This window comes from Glossina fuscipes, unplaced genomic scaffold (genome assembly GCF_014805625.2).
Source record: "Glossina fuscipes isolate IAEA_lab_2018 unplaced genomic scaffold, Yale_Gfus_2 147, whole genome shotgun sequence".
In the NCBI taxonomy this organism is placed as follows: Eukaryota; Metazoa; Arthropoda; class Insecta; order Diptera; family Glossinidae; genus Glossina; species Glossina fuscipes.
In genome coordinates, this window is record NW_023998490.1 from 1,676,348 (window position 1) to 1,699,709 (window position 23,362).

Consider the following 23,362-nt stretch of genomic DNA (forward strand, 5'->3'; position numbering starts at 1 on the left):
ACCAGAAAAGTTTGTTGTACGACCAGAGAATTCGTTGTACGACCAGAGAATTAATAGAGAGCTTTTTGATTTGTATTCGTTAACTTGTGGTCATAATCCAGTTTAGTTAAATTCGAATTAAATTCTGATAAGCATTTTATAAAGCTTTATATGTAAGTGCGCGAATTATTAATGTAGTTTACATTACGTTCAATATATCACTCAAGATTTGATTTTCATATTTGCTTTCTTTTCGCATCTTGTCTTATTAGATTTTCTATAGTGTTTGTATTCTTGATGAGCGTAGAATTCTAAATTGACGCCCGTTGCCGCATATATGCTACGGTCGGATGGGAAATAGAAAGATCATCCACATATTTATGACAGTTGATGATTTAAAACCCGAATGTTTGTCAATGCCCGCCAAAACAGGTTTGCAATGGGTATTTAATTTGTATATATTTAAATCAAGTAGATGCGTTAGGTATAGATTGACGCATTTCTTCGTCACGTCCAGAATAGCCATCAAAAATATGGACATGGGTACCCAAGTAGGTGAAAGTCTTGATCAAATTTTCGCAAGCGATATATATCTTTCATTAATTGCAAATTTTGACAAATTTTTATTCATACTCAACATTTTCGTCCAAATGTATAACAGTAGTACAATAATCAATAAAAAATGATGTCTAAGTGGTGGTTATCCAAACTTCAGAAGCGATGTGAGTAGACTATTGTAAGAAAGCTTAGTTTTTCTATGTAAATGATATTCATTTGTATTACCTACACCTGCCGCTAGCTTTTGTATTATTTTCGCTTTTCAGGCCGGCTGATGTAGCTAGTCCCGATTTAGCTATTATAGAGGATGATCTCAACTTGGAGGAATTAATGAAACAGAAAGCTCTTCTTCAAGCTCGATTAGGTGCTTACATGTCTGATACTGAAGGTGACGACAGTCGTTCGCAGCGTGAAATGGAACATACTCTACCTGTGAAATGTACTGAAAGTAGTGTAAGCAACAAATACAGCAAGCGTAACGAACATACCACCACTGCAAATAGTAAACATAATTTAAATAGAATTTCTAAAGATAATGAATCCGATGTTATATTATTGGATGATTCTAGCGGTGATCGTTGCACACCGGAACGATTTGACAGACAGCAGAACACGGTAAGGCAAATGGACGAAAGTGGCGAGAAGAGAACAGCTCATGAGACATCACCGTTGTATGTAGATAGACTAGCAGATCGACAGATTCCGATAGTCATCATCGTAGCTCATGTACAGAACGGCAGGACATGGAACGGCGCGCAATCGAGGGAATAGGGATTCGTTGTTGCGTTATCATTGCAACATACGCTGTAGCTAATTAGAAATTGACCGCAAAGCGCTTTGGCTCCATTTAAGTTCGCTTTGGTGTTGCAAAGTCGCTGCTGTGACATCTGGTGTACCAGGCGAAATTTTTGTATGATATTGGTTTGGATGATATGCCAACACCACATTATCTACATAATCGACATTTAATATGGATATCAGAGCATTTGCCGCATCCTTAACACACTCTTTGGAATTTTTATTCATAAACAATTTCACTCCAATACTTATTTCATTTCGGGCATTTTCCGTAATTTTTTGTTTCAATTCTGCATTAGCACGCAACAGTTGTCCATCGCTTTCGCGAAACTCGATTTGATCATCAATTGCTAGTCGAGATTCCTCGCCTTCGGCTACTCAGGCGGATAACACAGTAGTCCTAGAATGTATTTCTTTGACTAAATTAGTTATAAGAACAACTATATGGTATTCTTATGATAGAATAGAAAGACTTTACTAAGGCATATTTGATTTGCATATAACGAAAGAGTATTTAGCCTACTAACCAACTACTACTGCCAACTGTACAACTAACCTAAGCCATTTATGTTTTTAATCTTTTGTTCCATCAAAGTCCGGCCATAGGATATTTAGGAGAAATCAATTTCAATAACTTTTGATACAAACTTGTGTTAAATGTTTATAATTAGGTCCAATTAAAGTCGTGTCATCCACGTACAAATGGTTTCGCCCCGTTGTCCTCAAAATGCGTGTCTTCGCTGTATACAGTAAGTCTGTAACAATCTGTAATTTTCATTAGGTACTCTAGGGAATCTGCATAACACATATTCATTATCAAGCGGGTATAGTAAGATAATTTTGGGAAAGCAAAGAATTGGCTAACGGAACATGTGCTGTATACACAGCCGCTTTGTGATTGAATGAAATGGAACTATATATAAAGCCAGTAATTCTTTCAATATAATCAATGCAAATATAAAATGGGTAGGGTTTGCTTTATACATTTATAATTATTACTAAACTGTATAAAGTGAAATAAAGAAAACAAACAAAAAAAAAACATTTTCATTAATGATGGGAAAAATCGCTGCGCAAACTAAAATAAGTTAAAACATTGCAGTCGGGCATAACCGACCTGTTAGGCACTCTACGTTATTATTTATGCCTAAAAACATCAAAAGTCGAAGTCTTTAACAATTGAAAGCTTATTTTTAATGGAAATCTTTATAGGGAAGAAAGATCGAAAGTTATATTAATGTAGTCCGGAGTTAAATATGGCAAAATTTTAATATCAAGCATTTGGCTTGCTAGTCGAGATTCGTAAGACCATAAAAAATGCGAAAGATGTGAGTAACGAGTTTGATGGGAATGAATGAAAGTTATTGATAACTATCAGTAGTAGTGCAATTAGCACTTTTTGATTATTGGCATATAAAAACTTTTCCGTTTTTCTACTCAAACGAGCGAAAAATTTCTTACTAAATTATTCTGCTTTTTAATGAAACAATTTTTTACATAAAGGGAATATTCTTATCATTCCTATATCAAGAAATTGTCATTAAACTTAGCAATATTATTTAGTACATGTTTATACGCATATCTTGGGCCGTCAAACATGAATAACGACAATGGTGTCAATTGTAACTCATATATTATTTTGTTTTAAATTACAAGGGCCATAGAATTTAGTCCGGTACATATCACACATTTTTTAAAGATATATTGAAGAAAGGCGACCATACTTTGTTATTAAAACCTTTCATCAAACTATTTGTTCTTCTGTACGATGCAATTGCCTAATTGCTTTTCAAATCTTCTCACAGATATTCTCTAATAAGAAAGCTTACATATCTTCCAATAACAGGATAATGCTAAATATGTAATTCCGTTTATAACAATTGCCGTATTGTCGTAACTAAGTCTTCTTGTAACAATGCCGAGTGTGGTAGAAAAGTTAGAAACGGCAGGTACATTCCTTGGTCATAGGTACAATTCAAGCGTGAAAATTTTCGCTGTGCAAGTACAAATGCGATCGAATTAATTAGAAATATTTTTAGGTCTATCCCCCCACTCCCTCATCCCCAATCTATATTAAAATAACAATATAAACTTCAAAATAGTTTTCATTTAGTTCTAGTTCAAGAAAAAGTCTCTAAGCGCTTAAAACTTAGTTGGTCAGTTTAAAGCGAAGACTAAGAAACGGTCTGAACTGTAGATTGGAGACTGAAGATCTCAAAGATGTTGAAGGAAAAAATCCGGAGCTTTTCGATGATGTTCTCTCCCTAAAAGATGAAAAGAAAAATATGAATGAAAAAATTAACAAAGTCAAAAATTCGGGAGAAAATAATCTCGCAGAGTGGAAAAAATATGTAGAGAAGAACAATCACGTTTATCCGGAGGAAAAAGAACGATAAGATTTGTGAAATAATAAAAGTAAATTTAAAACAAAGCTTACAAGTGTTTATACATCGGTTTCTACAAGAAACACTTTGCAATAAAGTGAAAATGGAATCGCGAGAATAGCGCGGATGACTAAGTACCAATTGTTAATTTCGTATTTGACTCTCTTGATAGTGCGTCTATTGAAATGAATTTGTGAAAAGTGGTTAATCGAATTCGAATAATTTGCAGGTTTTGAAATAACGCGATTCGCCAACAAAAACGAACGCACTTTTTACACGATTTTTGTTTTAACAAGTCCCAACAAATTCTTTGTTGAATTGTAAATTTTGTATAGCTGGATTTGAAGACTTTTTCACATTTTGCACTCAAGCAACTTAAGGGCTTACACCGCACTCTTCTCTTTTGTTTAAAGCTTGCCATCAAAACACATAAGTATTCATAGCCAAACTACGAAGTTGTTGCCTCGCAAACATGACTTCTTCTACTTTGCAACATTCCACCTCTTCTAAGATATCTACATACATACAGTTTTTACAGTATGGTTTTAAATGGTACTTATATGCTAAATGATACTTATATAACAAATAGTACTTCTTTGTTATAACATTGTTTATATTGTTATGTCCATGGGTTCAAATATGATTGGACTTTGCTCTAGGCCTAGTTGTTGCTTTTTCTTCCATTAACTCGTTAACACTTTTTGGTGCAAACTTCCATACCCATATATATCACCAATGCGGATGATATTCTCTTAAACGCGAACTTCTACGTAAATCGCAAAATACCACTTAAATCCAATAATAATGATGTCATCTGCAAAATCGAAATCTTGGACAATTTATTCTCGACACTGGTTGCCATTAAACAAGTGGTTGCTACAGCCACTCCTTGTAAATAAGAAATACCTAACGAAACGTCATGTTTTTGAAATCCATGAGATGCTTGATAACTCTTCATTCAATATCATTTTGTTTTTTCACAGTTTTACACAATGGCTTCTCCATAATGATGTTATCTCTATGCAATGAACTTAGGAAGCTAACTGAGATTTTGTTTCTTAACGTTTAAAAGTTAAAAACAATACCTATTGGGATAGGCAATTGTTACCAAATTTATTTATTAAGAATTATATAAAAGTAATTTCAATTTCGCCGAATTTTAGACGATCCAAACAATCAGCTTTTTGTATTTGACCTATTTTTCCGCCAATTTGCTTAATCGGTGTATTTGAGATTTGAACGAAGTTCGGCGATCCTTGTCGAAATTTCGCTATGTTCATCCATTTCATATTTACCATCTACAACTGCCACGACTGACTGCCCCGTTAGAAGTAGATTTTTCTAATACTTTGGCTGCGCAGTCGGCATTTTCCAAAGAGCTACGTTTATCCCACGCACATGTCTTTATTTTGCTTGTGGAGTATCCTATAAAAAGTGGATCTGCCACTCATTTTTGTAGTTTTTGCAGGCAATAATTTTACTTTTGGTTTTATTTCATTAATGATTTTTAAGATGTACAAAAAGATGATGTCGGATTAATTTAAACCAGAAATTTCCGAAAAAATTACGCCGCAAAAAAATTCACTAGGAGAGCGCTCACCACAGGCTATGTAAAGAGAGGCAGACTGACCAAGGACATGTTGATTAGTAATTTAATAATGGTCAAACATGTAAATATCCTTCCTGCAAAGTTCTTTCTCTGGGTTAATATGCAGCGATGGGCTAAGATATCACCAATTGGTAAAGAATTATTATTAAGGACTTCCTTACTTTTCCAATAATTTCGTAAAGAAACGATGGACAAAGAAATACAAAAGGACAAACAGGCAGATTGAAAGGCAAGCAAAAAATAGACAGGGAACAAACAATTAGACAATAGACAACCGACTAACAAACCGACAATTTTTTTTTGCTCAGACCGCTATTTATATAGTAATAGCTGATCTTACAAATCATAAAGATATTAGAACTTTATGTATTATTGTTGGAACTTCATCTGGGATAATCCATTTGTATTCATCGGTCATTTGCGGCATCTTAAACTAACTAAGCGAGCACTAATTTTATGTGGATAGAATCTAAGCCTTTAATTTTTAAGCAATTTTTTCTCTGTAAGTCTCAGTCTAAATCTATAAATCAATAAGTCGTTGGCTTTAAAGGGAACCTTTAGAGGTTGATGATTGCTGTAAACTGTTCTTTTTAAAGCACAAGTGTTTTCTAGATGTTGATGAAAGCTATAGGTTCATCGGGTCACCATCCCCCTATAATAGAAGTACCATGTAAAATTTAAAAATAAATTAATTAAAATTTAATAAAAAAAATTAAACTCTGTTTCATTTATGCTATGTAATATTATATTATGCATCATTTATATTTTTCAGTTTCTATGAATTGTTGTGTATTTCTAGGCGTAGGCTTTTAATGTAGATTTTTGTGGAGACGTTGTAGGTCAAATTCAAATGAAATTGAATGGTCGTCCATGATCGAGTACAAATTCTTGATTACTCTTATGTAGGTTTATTTTTTTCGATTCTGAAGAATTAGGGGCTGATTAAAAGCTTAAATGTAGCATAAACTTCTTGGCAAACAATACAAATCTTGAAAATTTAATTGCACATTTGTACATTTATTGATTGGTGGGTGGATTTCACTTGTTATAGAAGAATTTTTTACCAAAGCATTTTCTTGATTAACTTTTTTATGGTTTTTATTTATCCGAATTCGAGGTGCGTTGCCATGTTTTCGTTATGGAAAATTAATTTATTTAGCTTAGAAAATAAAGTTTTCGTATTAAATTTTACTCTATGTTGATAATTGGTCTATTCCAGTTTTCATGCTTCTCTTCATGTTCATCATTATTAATTACAACAAATATCTTATTATATATAATATATATAGTTTTTATTATTGTCTTATATAAATTATAATATAAACTTTAGAGAAACACTCCACCTTATGGGGCAAGGCGACGGAGGAACGGAGATTAGTATAAAAATTCGTCATCCAGTTCCTGTGGAGACAGTGAAGAGGAAGTTTTGCAATATTAAGATAAATATGAGAAATCTTGAGCACCGATCGCACATCTGTATGGATGTACTAGTGATTGGATTGGATTGAAGATGGAAACGTCGTCGAGAGCAACAAGTCTGCGGTCTGCGGCGGTCAAAAAGGTCGCAGAACAGCAAAATGACAAGCTAATACTGACCAGCAGGCATGTAACGTCAGATTGTCCAGCCGAAGAGGTATGCGCCGTGTTTTTGAATGCGTAGAAAACTTTCTGCTACGGAGCACTTTTGCCAGAAGAGGACACCGGCGAAATAATGCAGGGAATAATGGTAGCAAAACAAGGCTGCAACTACGACGGGCAAAATCACAGTATTAACTTATTAGAATATATTTTGCATGTGCTTCTAAATAACATCAATATTTAGGGAAAAGCTGTTACTAATATAACTCGTAAGCTTTAATCGAGCAGCACACCCTTAAGCAAGGATGTATATATGTAAATGTGATTATATAATTATTATTTATTTATTTATTTTTATTTTATTTTAGAATACAAAAGAAGGATACTGCCAGAACATATTGTCCAACAACACATTAGCAAGAAGCAAACCGCCACGCAAGGATATATATTTATATATATATATATATATTTTATATAATTATTATATATTTATTTATTTTTATTTTAGTTTAGAATATAAAAGGAACACACCGCCCAACACGCCGCTCATCGTCAAGCAACATTTGCTTTATGCCAATGGTAAGCTTATGTTCATCATTTAAAGAAAAATTCCATAATCAATTAATTGTTCCATTATACAGATCATCATCAACAAACACACCGTCCAACGCACCGCTAAGCAGCACACCCCCAAAGAGCATATCGCCACACGTTTAGGCATTTACACATTTATACGAGTAGTTCACAATAAATAAAATGCACTTTGCGATGCATACAAATATATTGATTTTCACATATTAATTGAGAGATATGAAAATTATTTCAGTTTATTCTAATTCCAGTTGCTGGAAAAATTCTTAATGTAACAAAAAAATGTAGAAATAAGTCTCCATTAAATATTCTTGATTAAAGCCTTGAGCTAAATTGATTCATAAAAAGGTTGAAGTTGAGGATACAGAAATTCAAAACGCATTTATCAAAGAACATAAGGATATGATATATATTGTTCGAGCGGGAATGGCAATGTAACCTCATATTTCCTCTTGCAGTAGTAGTTTGTTATTTTGTCTGTATGTGAGCGGCTTATTGTTGATCTATTTTAAATACTAGCCAATCCCTTTATATGAATAACTTTCGTTAAGTTATACTTCAAACGTTTGAAAAAGTTCTATGATTGCGAGCACCGAAGTTTATTTATGGTCTGGGAGAATTAAATTCATCATACGTCTGCATCGCACAAACCGGATTTTCTCAAATAGATATTATGTTTTACAAGTAAAAATGAGGTTATGGGCAAAGATCGCATTTCACATATTAGGAAACGACGATAGATCAGAATTTAAAATCTCTATCGAAAACCGCGAAATTCTGTCGTATTTGTGCTGATTGAAAACGCATCTGCTGCATTTATTGACAGCAAAGTGTAGCTTGACGCTCGAGGCGCAATCAAGGTATTATTTAGCTCCATACCATATAAGTGGCCCACCGAGGCATTTAATTAGTTTTAACTTGCCATGAATCGATACGTACAAGGAAGATAAACGCAGTTTTTCTTAGAATATTGTGAATCCGCACAGTCATAAGGTCGATGTGTCACCTGCACTTACACTTACTCACACATGAGGTAATTACCAAGCCAATACTGGCAGCGTACTTAACCATGTTAGTCGGAATCGTAAACGTTCGGTGATACCACGATCGCCGTCGTTTTATTCGAATTAATTTTCAAATTATTGCCAACGGACCAATGTGCGATGCAGCTGAAGTCGTCGTTCACTCGTTGAATCAGATCAGATTTTAGCTTTTACACATGGCTAAACCTCTTAATAAATCTTCGCCCATAGCCTTTCAGAGCGTTCTTATTGCGCACTTCTTTTTTTTTTGGTTTCGCGATTTTATTCTCTAAGCTTTTTTTGTTTGACAGCGATTTGGCGTTCATTTTCAATGCTTAACACAAAACTATTCGTTGTCATTTATTGAAAGCAACTCTGTTCTATTTTTATTTTCAACACATGATACTTTTTTTTACAAATCTTGTAAACGAAAAAATGGTTTTTAGCGGGAAGTCAAAGCCATTTTACAAGTTGAGTTGAGAAAAAGTTGACAAAGTGAAAGATTGTTAAACAAAACGAAAAATATTATAAAAAGAATTGGAAAAAAAAGAAAATAGCGAAATACCAAATAAAATTTAATATTAAATTAAAAATTACTCTTGTGTTGCATAAATTAAAGATACATAAAGTAATTGTAAGCCGTGCACGTAAACAGTGCGTATAAAATATGTAAAAATGAACTTTTATTAATTTCCTATACTTATTTCATTTTCTTTGATGCAACAAATGCCATCTTAAAGGTTCTTGTTTTTCACGAAAGCTTTTTTTGCTTTCGATTGGGCCTTGTAGCGGATCGCAACGAAATTTTTTTGTTTGCGTTTCTCGCGATTGGTTTCTTTCTATCTTTCCAACTGCATTTTTTGCGACCTGAGTGCCCATCTTTACTCTTTTCCAAACCTTATCGTGTTTACATTCCTTACAAATCATGTCGATGTTATCGAATTTCACTAATTCTGAATATTCCTTTTCCAACCGCCGTTTGCGCGCACTGCTAACTGTCTCGGACTCTTTTTCATTAAGTTTTTTGACATCGGAGGGAATCTCAGGTGACGTTTTTACAGATTTCCTTTCAATACAATCTCCGTTAGAGTCATCTGCACTACTGTTGTCATTTTCGCTTTCCAATTCGCTTTCCTCTTAGTTGGCAATACTTTGTTCATCGCTGCCAACTTCAATCATTGTCTCGGCTCCCGGTACCCTGTCGTGCAGCAATGCTGCTAGAGCCTTGGTGTACGCCAGAGTGAACGGATCTAATCTAAGAGAAGTCGCCGACTTTCACGCTTTGGCACCAACTATCAAAATAAAACCTAACGAGCTTGATCGCCGTCGGACAAAAGCTACAGGAAGAATTTAATTTCTCGAGGCAGATCGAATATCTTAGCGTTGAGTTATTCGCTCGAGTCATTATCATTTCGTGCTATAATTGTAACTTATTATTATTATTATTATAAATTTAGCCAGAGAATAAATTCTAAGACTAAAGTCTTAAAGCACTAGCATCTAGGGCTATCGGCTTTTTATTAAAAATTCTTCCGCACTTGAGGTTTGAACCCACGACTATTGAGTTACTAGTCGACACTCTTGCCTACTCGGCCACTCAGGCGGATTAATTGTAACTTAGTTATCACATACCGTTGCATTTGAATCCAGGCTATAAAATTTAAAACTATATATATCGTGATTGTCAGATGAATCATCGGTAGTAGCCGAGACAAAAAAGAATTATTCCGTAGGTAATTCCACATTGGTAAGGAAAATCAAATTTAATTAAAAAAAAAAAAACAATATTCTTGCCTTTATGGTGTTTACATAAGTTATGAGGAACTAATATGATTTATATAAAATGAAAAGAATCTTCGATATTTTCAGCATTCATAGTTTGTATCAAATTTGCTAAACCTCTTGAAAGTTTAGCGGAGGGTACAAGTTTATTACGCGTACCGACTATAGTACAAACTCCGTCAGCTCCTTCAATAACACGTTTGCAATCGTAGTTTACAACATTGCCGCGGCAAAGTTCAACTTCGCCTTGGAGCGACGCAGAATCGGGACAACCGGTTCTGTATTACTGGATCGTCGGGGTAGTTAAGTTCCCTTTATCGTAAAGTACAGGATGTCATGATATGATTCAACCAATGAGAGAACCGCGGCAGGAAGGTCAAGTTTAAAAATGTAATATTGATGTTGTGATAATCAACAATAGTATTAATTCTATACGGCGCTGAATTAACAGCGGAGAATTAAATGGACCGAATATCCATTTGCTAATCGCCGCTGAAACAATTCGAAATCAAGCCTTTTCTGTAAACGTACGAAAAAGATCGCTGTCCAATATGTGTGAATCTGCAAACGTGTTGCTTTGCGTTTGATAGGACTGGAAGGGAATCATGCATCATGAGCCGTTTCAACATGGTTAGACTATCGATTCCACTCTCCGCTCCGATTAAAAAGCGTTAGTGAAGTAAATGTCGAAAGTCGAGAGGCGTCCATGCTAGATCATACCTTTCTTTCATGAAGTGCAAAAAATTGAGACACTTTAGCTGGAAGCTATGATGCGTCCTACATATAGGCGGGCTATTGCCGCATGCTTTACGACTTATCCCCAACGCTGCAAAATTTCCGTAATGGTGTAAAGATCAAAAGGGGCTTGCGAAACTTATTTGTTTACTTTCTCTTCCCAAAATCCAGACATTTTACTGTACTGTCATAATAATAATTTTGGGCGAAAAATGACAACTGGTTGGAGATAAAATATTTGTACAATAAGATTCATTTAAAATATAGGAAAAATACCTCTTACTACTACTTTGTTTTCAGGCTATGGTAGGTTACATAATTTATTATAAACTTACGAAACGCTTAACGCACATATTTCGATTCGTTTTGAAAGACAGATAACCCTTTCCATAGTTTTAGCAAACCTATTGGCCCCTCAAATTAGAATCCCATGTGAAGAAATTTATATCTACTAGGTAAGTTCTACAAGAGTACCATGTTTCACTTTTTTAACAAAGAACCTGATTATTATTAACAAATAGTCTAGAAAATCCATGCATTTTAATGGATTATAGCTTTCAAATAGATAATATGCCCCAAAGGAAAATTGTGCAAATCGCCGAAGTCGAATTTTTTTAATTTCACATCACCTTTCAAGTAAACGGCAGCGAATAAAATTCAAGAGATGCACTGGAAAATACGTTTGTAAAGATTACGAGAAAGCTTTTATCAAGCAAACAATAATTTTTCGTAAACAAGTATTCAACGGTGTAGGTTAAACAGGCCTACTTCCGCTTTGATACGTACAACTCGATTCTTTTTATACCTCTTCTAATGTAAACGTTCATTTAAGTGGACTATTGGGCAAGAGGCAAATTTTGAATTAAATGGTGCCCCATTGATTTTGTCAACAATTCATAATTCCAATCAAATACTGTTTCATAGGTCTGCTCCCCAAAGTATGCTTGTGAGTAGTGTGTCGAACTTGTCCAGGTTTATTTCAAACTAAAATTATATATTAAATTTATTTATAGAAAATTATCCAATAATTCTTCCCCAGGTTTTAGATAAAGACTAGGCATTTGAGGATTTACACAAGTTGAATGTAAATTCTACTTGGCACTCGCTAATAGTACACTCCATTTTCTGTTTTTGTAACTTTTATTCACATTTGATAACTAGCAACTAGTAACTATTTTCTAGCTTGATTACGTGCCATGTCCTTAGGAAAAGTCCTTACGGGTGGCGTACGAATACGACGGCCAGCTTTAGATCTATTTCTGACAACTTTAGAGTGAATGGCGCAAGAAACGCAATAGTGAAGCTTAGCATACAGCTTCGGCAGGATATAAGCTGTAAGTAAAATAAATTACTTTAAATAAAATTGCACTAAAAACAAATTATATTTAACACTTACTGTCCCAAATGGAGGCTTCTGAAATATCTCGCACTGCCGCAGCTTCAACAATATTTCGAATCACAAATTTCTTAATAGCTTTATCTTTAGGCACGCAACGAGCACAATTGGTGCAACGTACTGCCTTCACATGGCCTCTGTTATGCTTGCAGCGACCTCCATTACGACGCTTCTTTGTCTTCAATGAAAGAAATATGGAAAAAATTAGACATCACACGAAAACTAGATAAGTTCTGTAATCAATTATTTTTACAGTTCTCCATTATTTTTTTCTAAAACACACCATTTTTACTCTGTAGCTGTTTCTTGTGCCGGAAGAAAAAGAAAGAAAGATAACAGAACGCGCGTGAAGTTGGCTGCAATAGTATTGCCAAATCTAAGGTTTTATGTACTGTTTGAGAACATGATGAAAATTTCATTAAAAGATTAGGGTTTACATTTCTTTTTGAGATCGTCAAGACAAAATTTGTACAACTCTGTAGTTATTCAATCGTGCGTTATTCTTCTTAAATTTATAGAAAAGTCCGCATTCTTATGTGATAATTCATTACGCAATATTTAAATAAAATAAATATTTATATTTAGTTGTCGAATACATATTTATTGTGCGCTTTGGAAGCAAAATTCCGGCTTACATCTTAAATAATGCATAACTGATAAATTGCAAATATTTTCGAAAAAATGTGTTGCGAGAAACAAAGTTATTTGGGAAATGAATTCTCTTACATTCCAGTTTTTGCCATTTTTTGTAGGATGTGTATAAGCTTTATTTAAATAAAAGTTATGCCATAAAACGAATTCACATCTAGTATAGAAAAAAGGTGTTATGAAATAAATAAAAATGGTAACGCCATTCAGCTGTATTAAATGGCAAACAAGTAGTGGAAACTTCTCTTAAAGTGCAAAGCCGTCGGGAAAGTAATGAAAACTACTGTTAAATGGCATTTTAACAGCGGACACTTCTGTTAAAATGCAAAGTCGTCGGGAAACGCAAAGTAATCTAAGAAAGCTTTGTTAAAATGTCAAATCAATCAAAACTTTTGAAATATGTATGATTAGTTCATGTCTTTTTACAAAATCTGTGTAAATTCAACACAATATGTTCTTATAGGATTTGATAAATGCTTGGAGGGCTAGGCTACATCAACACTTTAGATATTCAAGGTTCTAATTATTTTTTACGCGAACTAAAGATTAAAGATGCGAGTAAAACTTCTGCAGTTTCAAAAAACCTGCTTATGCCGCTATTTGCCAATGTTGATCTTGGCATTGATCAGGCCATTGCTGCAAAAGCTCACGAACATTGGCCTCCAAGATTTCCAGCCCGATGTTAATAATAACCTAAATATAACCTAGTTCGGTCTCAGTGGGTATTAGGATATCTCACTGAAGTGGATCTCCTACTTCTTTTCGTAGGCATTCGCCAGAGTTTTATTGCCGGTAGTCACTTTGTGATTAAAGAGAATATAACAAGTTCGCGAGAAGTCGAAAAAGATGATGAGGACTCGTCAGTTGCTAGACCGTTAAAAATGTACGAAACGTGTTTGAAACAGACTGGATTCCGCATCGTGAAATTGGCTCGGTAAAAAAATTTCCGAAAGGTCTATATCCCGTTTATATGATAACCAGTCGACTTCTGCAAAAAAAAATATGTGATCCTTGAATGCTGTGGGAGACGATCTAAGGGTAACTTCAGTGTAGTAGTATCAGGGTGGCGATAGCGATGACTAGTAATGCAAAAATAATGTATAATGTATTTGCTGTGTACATATTTTAGATATACATGTTTTCTTCTTCTAAAAAATACGCAGTTTTCCGATTTTGTTGTGGTTTATAGAGACGTCTACATGATCTGCAGAAACCTATATTTAAAATATTTAAAAAGGCTCGGTCAATATCATCACGTTTATTTGTGCTTTACTTTGTAAGCATCAAAATATTAGACACTTTTCCTAGAGACAGTGCGTATTTCTCACATTTTTTTATTCATATTCAACGGTAATTTCCTTAACTTTATTTCTGACGAGCAAATGCGAACTGGCCCTCTACTTGCTTCTGTTTGGTGATTTGTTAGCTAAAATAGTTTCTATTTTGCGGGGACAAGAGAATGATTCAGAAAAATGTGATCGTCAGGCACACAATAGTGTCGTTAAGTATACAGGAATAATATGTGGGTTACCTATTTATTATAAATGTATAAGAAAATCATAGATGGCTTTGAATAAATTTCAAAGCGTAGGTCAACCAAAAACAAACAAATTTTTCATAAGTTACGTTTCACCTGCAAGAATATATTTTGGTTTCTGTTTTATTTGTGTGGATCTTTATTTCTCTGTAAACAAATTATAATTGGCTTCTTTATTTTCTCTTTTGGGTTTTTAGGATTTTTTGCAAATATTTCAAAAGGAAAAGTGAGTGTATACTAATTTCCTCAATACTAATACAGATCGACGAAACATTTACTGCTTTTTAGGAAGGTTTGTAAAACCGAGACCAAAAATTTATACTTGGCTAAAATCTACTGTCAAGCTTGTAAGATTAGCGATAAAAAATGAAATTAGAATAAACCTCTGTTGTCATTGTTTAATCGTTCAAATGATGTGGCTCAAATGAAGACTTTGCAAATTTTTTCACTAATTGGTAAGAATTCAAAGATTTGTCACCCATTCATAGGTTATGGACAATAGGAAGTTTGTAGATGTAATAAGTAAGCAAGGTTAAAAGGCTAAGTAATTAAATTAAATTAAACAATTAAAGGAAAAGAGAGAAAAAGTAAAAAAAATATCCGTAGTCCGGATATTTGTTGCGGTTTTTCCCGACACTAGAAATAACTTAATTAGGATTATTTATTAGGATTCAAGGTGTACATAGTTGTGTGAAGCCGGCTTATGTTTATTTTGTGAAAGAAAGTGAGACGTAATTCATCGAAAACAAAAATTTATTCTTTATAAAAGAAAAACTATTTTATTTCATAGTGAAAAACCGTAGAAATTTCTAAACTACCTAATATTTACATATATGTAAACTAAGTGTCAAGGACATCCTGCACTTGAAGAGAAAAATGAATTCTCGGAATTATATCGGTTCTTGAACAATCAAGCACCATCTCAAGGAATTCGTCGTGAGGTCGCCATGAAGGATATTCGAATAAGAAACAATCGACAGAAAGCCAGACACTACCAGATATAAATAAATCTCAAAATAAAAATTTGTAGAAATCACATATTGTCCGAGTTCGGTCATCTGTTCAGCTACGCAATGTGTTTCACCAATAATGACAGGATCCAAACAATATATTATAAAAAAAATTTGATCCAAATAGCAATCAGAAATTTGTTTCATTTATGTTGGCTTTCAGAAACAAATATAGTTTAGTTAATATAATATTATGTTATTGACGCATAGACGATCGCTACTATGGTCAGGCGGTGAGCGGCAGCATATCCTGTTTGTCAATGTAAAATTAAATAGAAATAAGTAAAGAAGTTATAAATAACAATGAGTAAAGATAAATGCAAATTTACCTTTGGAATATAGCGCGGAGGCATGGGCGATCGCTATTATGGTCTGACGGTGAGCGGCGTCCACGACATCAAGCAGGCGTCCCGTCAGTGCTAGTGTCAGCTTTGCTATTCATTTCTATTATTCCTCTTAGTACATCCTCTATGACTGTACAGCCCCATCTAGACGCCTTCCTCAAACTCAAAAAAACCCTCGACCTCTAAACGGAGACTTCCCTCTAGTCTCTTGTCACGCACGATTTGTTCGTTAATTGTTTCTACGGCCCTCTTATATCCCAGTTTATGCGCATACCATTGGTACGCGTTATAATAGATGCTGACCGACCCCCGTGAAGCTTTTTCAGACCAAGGCTGGCGGCTTTTAAAATTGTTGTTACCCACCGAACAGTTACTGTCTAGTTTAGTTCCGAGCTAAGCCCACACGTCAGTTCCTTTTATTTTTCGTTAGTCGACGCCGCCCAAGGAGGCCACAGTTTCGGGTATTCCTGGAATAGTTTAATTAAGCCTTCATGCGTTGCTTTCCTATTTACCATCGTATAGCTAAAGAAATAATGAAACAAGAATTTTCGAAAATCGCACTACGCGTAATTATTATCTATATAAGATTTCAGCCAATTAAGCCGATTTTTACTATTCAGAAAACAGATCAATATCAAAAACGACTAACCCTAAATACTACTGTGATCAAACATGTAGGCCAGTGTAATGTTATCTTTTTGAAATATATTTATTATCCAAAATGTATAACTTAACTATAAAGTTGTTGATCAGTACCAAATTCTCTATCGACCTACGGCCGGCGGCATGTCGGCCTGTGATATCGCCTAAGAATTTTGTTTTCCTGGCCGCCCTTGTCAACTTTCCATGTTATAAAATCCTGTGCAATGCCTCTACTAGAGAATGCACAGCATATACATTTACTTATCATTTTACATTAAAATTTATTTAAGTGAATACAATAGAGAGCTTCTGCTTATGCCGTTAAGCTTCCGAAATAATCGGAGGAAAACTTTATTATAATCAGTTCAGTCTGAGTGGTGGTGCTTGTAGTCTAATGGTTTGTTTTTGCCTGTGCTTAACTAAGCAATGTTGTTTTTTTGTTTGTTTTTTTTCTAAGTTAATTTAGCCATGTCCGTCCGTTCGTCATGCTAGAATGCATTCGCACGCCAAGTTTAATAAGAACACGACAATTAATTTTCGATCCAAAGGATTAAGCGCTATACACGACGAAGAATGTTGAAGGGTCCCACGAATATGTATGCTATCTACCAATTTTCATATTGAGTTTCTGTGATGAATCCTTTCGTTTCTCTATTTTTTGAAATTGTGAAAGTTGTATACTGAGCTAGACACGCTGACGCTTTCTTAACTTGCAACACCAGAATGAATGTAAAAATGTAAGTGAACCAAAATCGCGATGAGCCCAACAAAGCACATATGATTGAGAAAGGCCATGATTTTCTTATAAGCTATACTCTTGGTGAAGATTTCACTTTAGAAAACATAGTTTGTCTGCGTGTTTCCTTGCGGCTGGCGCACAATTATAAAGCTTCGTATTAGTAATACATATTCCTGGTTTGCTTCATCCATTTCATCCATTTCATAAGCCAACTACTATACGTAAACGGCTTTAGCAAATCAATGTTTTTCTTAAAGTAACGGTATACTTGTTTTCACTTGGTATCGAGTAACTTACTTGATTAGTGATGTCCTACATTACAAACAAATTCTTATCAAATGTAGATTTACATAGTGAGTTAACGTGTGTCAAAAATAATCCTACGCTTACACCTACACAATTAACAAACTAACTAATGGAAAATTTGGCAAATTTCTTTTGCATTTATATTTTTAGTATGATTCTTGCTTCAGTATATCTATCGATTCAAAGAATATTACAGTAAAAAATATTTCAAAATATTTGAATAAAATACATATCGAAAAAGAATTGTACGAAATACGCTTTCAATTGGTTTAAAATTAATGATAGTTGAAGACGTGCATTCTCCAATCATTTATCTGCGGGTGAAATGAACTGAAAATTTATTGGTTTTTAAAGCTAATCAACCGTAACAGGAATGAAGAAAACTTCGTTTAAATGAAATCAAATTCAAGTGATACTTAATTCAATTACTTTAATTTTTGTTGATAATAAGCTATGATAATAAAAACACATCAGTTAAAGTTAAAAATAGCATATAAATAGAAACTTCTTAAATATGAAAATTGAAATAAAAATATTTTATTCAAAATTTTTACTTATTTCTCTTGTTCTTCTCGTCCTCATTACCGTTTTAATAATTCTTATTTGAATTTACTGTAACTAAACTTTAATTTGTTTTTTTTTATGGGTCGATAATTTTTTTTCTTTTTCTTCGTGTTGATTGCAATCGCAACTTAATGTTCAAAGTAACTCCCAATTGTTAATTAAAATTTTATTTTCAATAATCTTAAGAGAGTGAATATGTTTTTTTTGTGATTATTATTAAGAATATTCCCTTCATCACAAAAAAGAAAAACAAGTCATGCTTGAAAAGGTGGTATATTTCAATGGTGGAGTTGGAAATATATGTAGAGGAAAATAAATGCACTTATCGCAATAAACAGTTGAAACAATTTTTTCAGGTAAGCCTTTTTTGTCGGTCAAATAAATGACAAAACGTAAATCAGTTGAAAACATTGTGGAAAAATATTAATTTCTTCACTTTAAAGACACCTTTCTTTTAATTTCACAATTTAAAACCACTGTTATGGAAAACGCTTTTTGCTAAATTTTTTTTTCTTTTTGCACTACCACCACACCTCAAAAATTCATTTGAATTATATAATTTTACCCTCGCTTATATTGAGCACAGAGTAGTTGTTTAATTAATTTGAATTATATTATTCTACCCTCGCATATGTTCAGCACAGAGTTATTTTTAATATGATATTAATACTGGGATGTTAATACTCATTAGCAACAAATCTTTCTCTGAAAATTACCAAAAATCAAGAAATGTGTGTCTGGAAATTAACAAAAATTAAGAAATTTGTGTCTGAAAATTACCAAAAATGAAAAAGTGTATGTCTGAAAATTACCAAAAATCGCGGACTGTGTGTCAGATTCTCTGACTAAATAAATTTTCGTTATTATATAAAAAAATCAAATAAAACGAAAATTTGAAAATTTAGTAAATATCAATTTATTTATTTTCGTTATAGTTTGCACTACACGCACCAGTCCGAGTTCTATGGCAAACCACCGATACATCCAGAGTGATGTGCGAACGTTGCGCTGTTTATTGTCTAGTTTCCTCAATTTACGTTTAAATCCTTCCAGCTTTTCCCCGCGTCTGCGTAAACTACATGAGCAATTTCCTCGCTTACTTCTTCGGTTGTCTCGTGCCACACTTTTGTTTTTTTGCTTTCCCATACCCTTCCTTACCCCACAAGATGGGGTATTTTTTCACAATTTCTGAAACGATTACATCCGGTATATATGCCTTAATGTATATATAAAAGTTGACGTTACAATCGTGATTTGCAGCGATCTGATATTTGATAAATATGCTTACATTAAATTCTACATCAAACCATATTTCAATTCCAAGCAAAATCATGCGCCTGGGTTACGAAAAGTTTCAAAATAGCAGAATTCAACATAGAAACTTTATTAAACAGTCTTAAGCAGTCTTAAACAGTCTTAAACACTTTTAAAAGGGAAAGCCATTTTTCATTTATTACAGCGCTTATAAGGACGTATATAATAACAATCAGCTGTAAAGTATATATATATATTTATAGAAATAGAAATTGTCAATCTTTTTAATGGTTTTGATGGTTTCCTGATTGTTTCCGATTCTTTTTCCTTGACATGGTCGCTTTCGCTCTTCTATCGTCACCTCTAGATGTTTAGTTTTTTGGAAAATAAGCAAACTAAACTTATTCAATTTTACAAGTTAGTCTAAAAGAACGTCCATATATCAGCTAACCACGGGGCTGTTATGGTACTGACAATATCACAAAAGAAAACTTAAAAAGATAAAATTTTAAAATTTATATTTAATTGACATATTTATTTATGGCAAACAATTATGAAATACCATCTTGGTAAGTGTGGCCACGTTTCGTATCGTGAAAAGAACAATCAAACTACGATAAACGACACACATTCCTTGATTTTTGGTAGTTTCCACACACACATTTCTTGATTTTGGTTAGATTCAGACACACACTCATTGATTGACAAACGAGATATGCCGCCGCTCGCCACCAGACCAATGCAAGTGGTACATTAATCGGCTGGAATTCCTAATAAACGTAATTGTCTAGATTTGATGAGAAGAATCTGCCTTTCGCAAAAGCAAGGACTTAATAACAAGGGGCATTTTAAATGACTTTTAAAGTTCTAAAGCCACACTTGTTGCGATATCATATCTTTACAAAACTATTCCATAGAAAGATCATCGTAATTTGTCCCTTTCTGCATTTCCCAAACCACGACTTGCCTCTTTTTAGTGAGTCAAATACAAATATATACCAATAAATACTTCAAAGGAAGAAGATCCAAAAAGGAAGAAGAACAAGCGACCTGTTACAAAAAGGAAGAACAACAAGCAACCTGTAACTAAAATGAACAAGAACAAGCAACCTATACAAAAAGGAAGCTATCGTCCTCAAATATGGCACAAAAATTGGAAGTTCTTGCACGCAGGTTCGTATTGAAAATGTGGCAAACCGCCCTCAGTACCACGTAAGCTGAGAAGACCTCTGTTTTCCAAAAGGTACGAAAAATTGGTTTTTTTTTTCATTTCTCATTAACTATAGCAGACGAACGTATGAAATCTCGGACACACATTCTATTGGCGATTCTGCAGCATTTATGTGCAAAAATGAAAAAAATTGCCCACATCTATCCAATATTATATTCTCCCATTAGTGAAAATATCGCTTACAAATTTGCAAAAGAATTTGCAGTTGATCTAAACGTTTCCAAGTATACGCCTACAATGCCCACATGCCTATGCGACAAAAATTTTTATTTTGAAAATAGAAAAATTCAGCTGCGTCCATGAGCATGAAAATTTTGTTCTTTTACTTCTGTTGTCGTTTGTAGCTTAACGGTGGTGGATATAAAAGATTCGATCCCGACCGAATTTAATTTTCTTACTTGCTTTTATTGATATTTTTGTCCCTGAGGAGCTAGACCAGATTAAAGTATTTTTTGCAATAGTCTCCGGGATACTCTCTTTTCTCTTGCTAAAATACATACGACGTTCACTTACATTGTGTTCGAATTTCGAAAGACTGGAAAGAATCTTGGTTATGTCATTAAAAGCTATTTGAAAAATTGATGCGGTCTGACGATATGCTTGCGATTAGAGGAAGAGAATTTGAGAGATGGCTATTGACTATAAATACATTTGGTTGAAAAAGAGAAAATAATAGTTTGAAATTGATATAACTAAATAACATGCGAGTTGAATTCGTATGAAAAACAGTTGCAGAAGGTACAGAAATAAAGCGTGCCAGTTGAATTAGAAAGGAAAACAACTGTAAAATGTATAGAAATAAAACGTGCCAGTTGAAATGGAAAGGAAAGAAAATTTTACTCTCAGGTATTAAAATTTTATTTTCAACAAAGCCAAAAATCTTTCAAAATCAAAAAGCAAACGCACAATGAGCGCATGAAAAATGTAGAAAATGTTATAAGGATTATAAGGATTACCCGTGCAAAGTAGAAATAACATTATTATTTTTTCTTTTAAATGGCAACGCTTTGAATGAAAATAAACAAAAGGAATACGAAGTTTGAAAAAAACACGTTTGTTACGAACTCGATTTAAGACTTATGCTCCCACGTTGAAGCTCACTGAATAGAATCCCGAGCGGCGGAAATCCAGAACAGTCACAAGATATAAGCCCAAACAAATAATAATGTTCAACAAGTTCGCCTGTCGTTTCCAACAAGTTTGGCTCGTGCTCAATATATAAGAGCAAACTTCGAACACTCAATAATAATGAAAGAGCTAAGGTTGTTTAGATACCTACGAAGAAATAAATGAAATAACTATAGAAAAAGTGTGTTGCTCTATATATTTCTTCTTTACTTCTTTGCCAGACACTAGATAATAGATTAGATTATATAGATTATTTACGCTTATGCTTGTGGTGATGTAAGATATCTTAAGAAGCTTATCAGTAACTACGAAGAATCATATAATAAAATTACATCAATTAAGCCAAGATTTTACAAGTTTTTCTGTTTGTTGAAAAATTTGTAGACTACGTAATCTACAAACGCCGTTTTCCAATATAAAAAAGCTAATTTGTTCTATTGCAAATGCGTTGTCACTTCTAAGATCCTAAAAATTTAATACAAAAAATGTTATAACGTATTTGTAGCTTAACAACGAAAAGAACAAACGAAAAGAAACAAAACCAAAAAGCGCTACTTAACGGCAATTTACATTTTTATTGTTCATTTTCGCGGTCTCCATTTGTAACTTTTGATCTGCTCGAAAAGACTGCATAAAATATTCTATTTTCTAAGAAACAAAAGGAAAGAATCCTTTTGATGAAAAAAGTCATATCCATGTAAAGTTATTGTGTTTTAGTGTTTTTAAAAATTTGCTGTGTAAAATATGAGAATTGTAAGAGACTTTCGAAAGTAGTTCTAAATTGCCTCTCGGCATGAACTTAACTGAAGATAAAGGTGTTAGAATGACAACGCCACCTCCGCCGCCGGCAACACTTGAGGAAAAGAAAAAGCCTCAATCACCTGTAGCGACAAACGATACCAACTAAAAGGAGGCCAGGAGTGGATTCCGAGTAATCAACAGAAGTGCATCAAACGAATGTGCATTTGGAAATTAAATTAGAAACAGTGGACAGTATATCATAGGTTGCTTCTTCTATGCGATAAGACTTAACCACACATCCCAAAAACTTTAAAAACACTGAACTAAATTGAACTGAACTGTGTGCTGCTTTGCTCCTTACATCTATCTATATATGGACTAAATGGAGAAATGGACGAAAAAAGAAAATTCTTTCATGCATAGCCTCAAACGATGATTTGTTCGTTCGACACGAAATTCATAGGTTATCAGAAAAATAGGCTATGGAAAAATGCAATTGCAATGGGAACATGTCATATGCATACGTCATTAGAATTGTGGCTTTACCTTATGATGTTTAAAAATCTCGAACTTTTATCATTGACTATTTGAATCGTTAAAATTGGGAAAGATCGTGGCGTTGAAGAGGATATGCTACGTATTATTAATAACGTTTTGGAAATTGATTGCAGTGATGATCAAAATGCGATAAGAGCCGTCGCTTTAGTCAAACGTATGACGACGGAGTCGCGTTTATGGACCGCGCTTCGTTTGATTGTGGGAAGCATGTCTGTGAGTGATTTCTTA

General features: G+C 33.8%; 3 protein-coding genes across 3 annotated transcripts; 2 read left to right on the forward strand and 1 right to left on the reverse strand.

Annotated features, from left to right (window-relative positions):
- The first annotated feature begins 139 nt into the window (after positions 1–139).
- Positions 140–1,715, forward strand: LOC119641248. The gene is made up of 4 exons (XM_038039824.1): positions 140–152; positions 263–530; positions 644–701; positions 804–1,715. Coding segments are annotated over exons 3-4 (507 nt in total). The 5' UTR covers positions 140–152; positions 263–530; positions 644–699; the 3' UTR covers positions 1,309–1,715.
- Positions 1,716–12,096: 10,381 nt separating this feature from the next.
- On the reverse strand, positions 12,097–12,823 carry LOC119641229 (40S ribosomal protein S26). Its single transcript, XM_038039789.1, has 3 exons — positions 12,716–12,823; positions 12,433–12,610; positions 12,097–12,368 (listed from the first exon to the last, which is right to left on the reverse strand). Exons 1-3 carry the CDS (start codon positions 12,716–12,718, stop codon positions 12,208–12,210), a joined length of 342 nt encoding a protein of 113 aa, XP_037895717.1. The 5' UTR covers positions 12,719–12,823; the 3' UTR covers positions 12,097–12,207.
- Positions 12,824–13,553: 730 nt separating this feature from the next.
- Positions 13,554–22,742, forward strand: LOC119641295 (alpha N-terminal protein methyltransferase 1-like). Its single transcript, XM_038039891.1, has 3 exons — positions 13,554–13,638; positions 13,780–14,014; positions 22,610–22,742. Exons 1-3 carry the CDS (start codon positions 13,554–13,556, stop codon positions 22,740–22,742), a joined length of 453 nt encoding a protein of 150 aa, XP_037895819.1.
- The last annotated feature ends 620 nt before the right edge of the window (positions 22,743–23,362 follow it).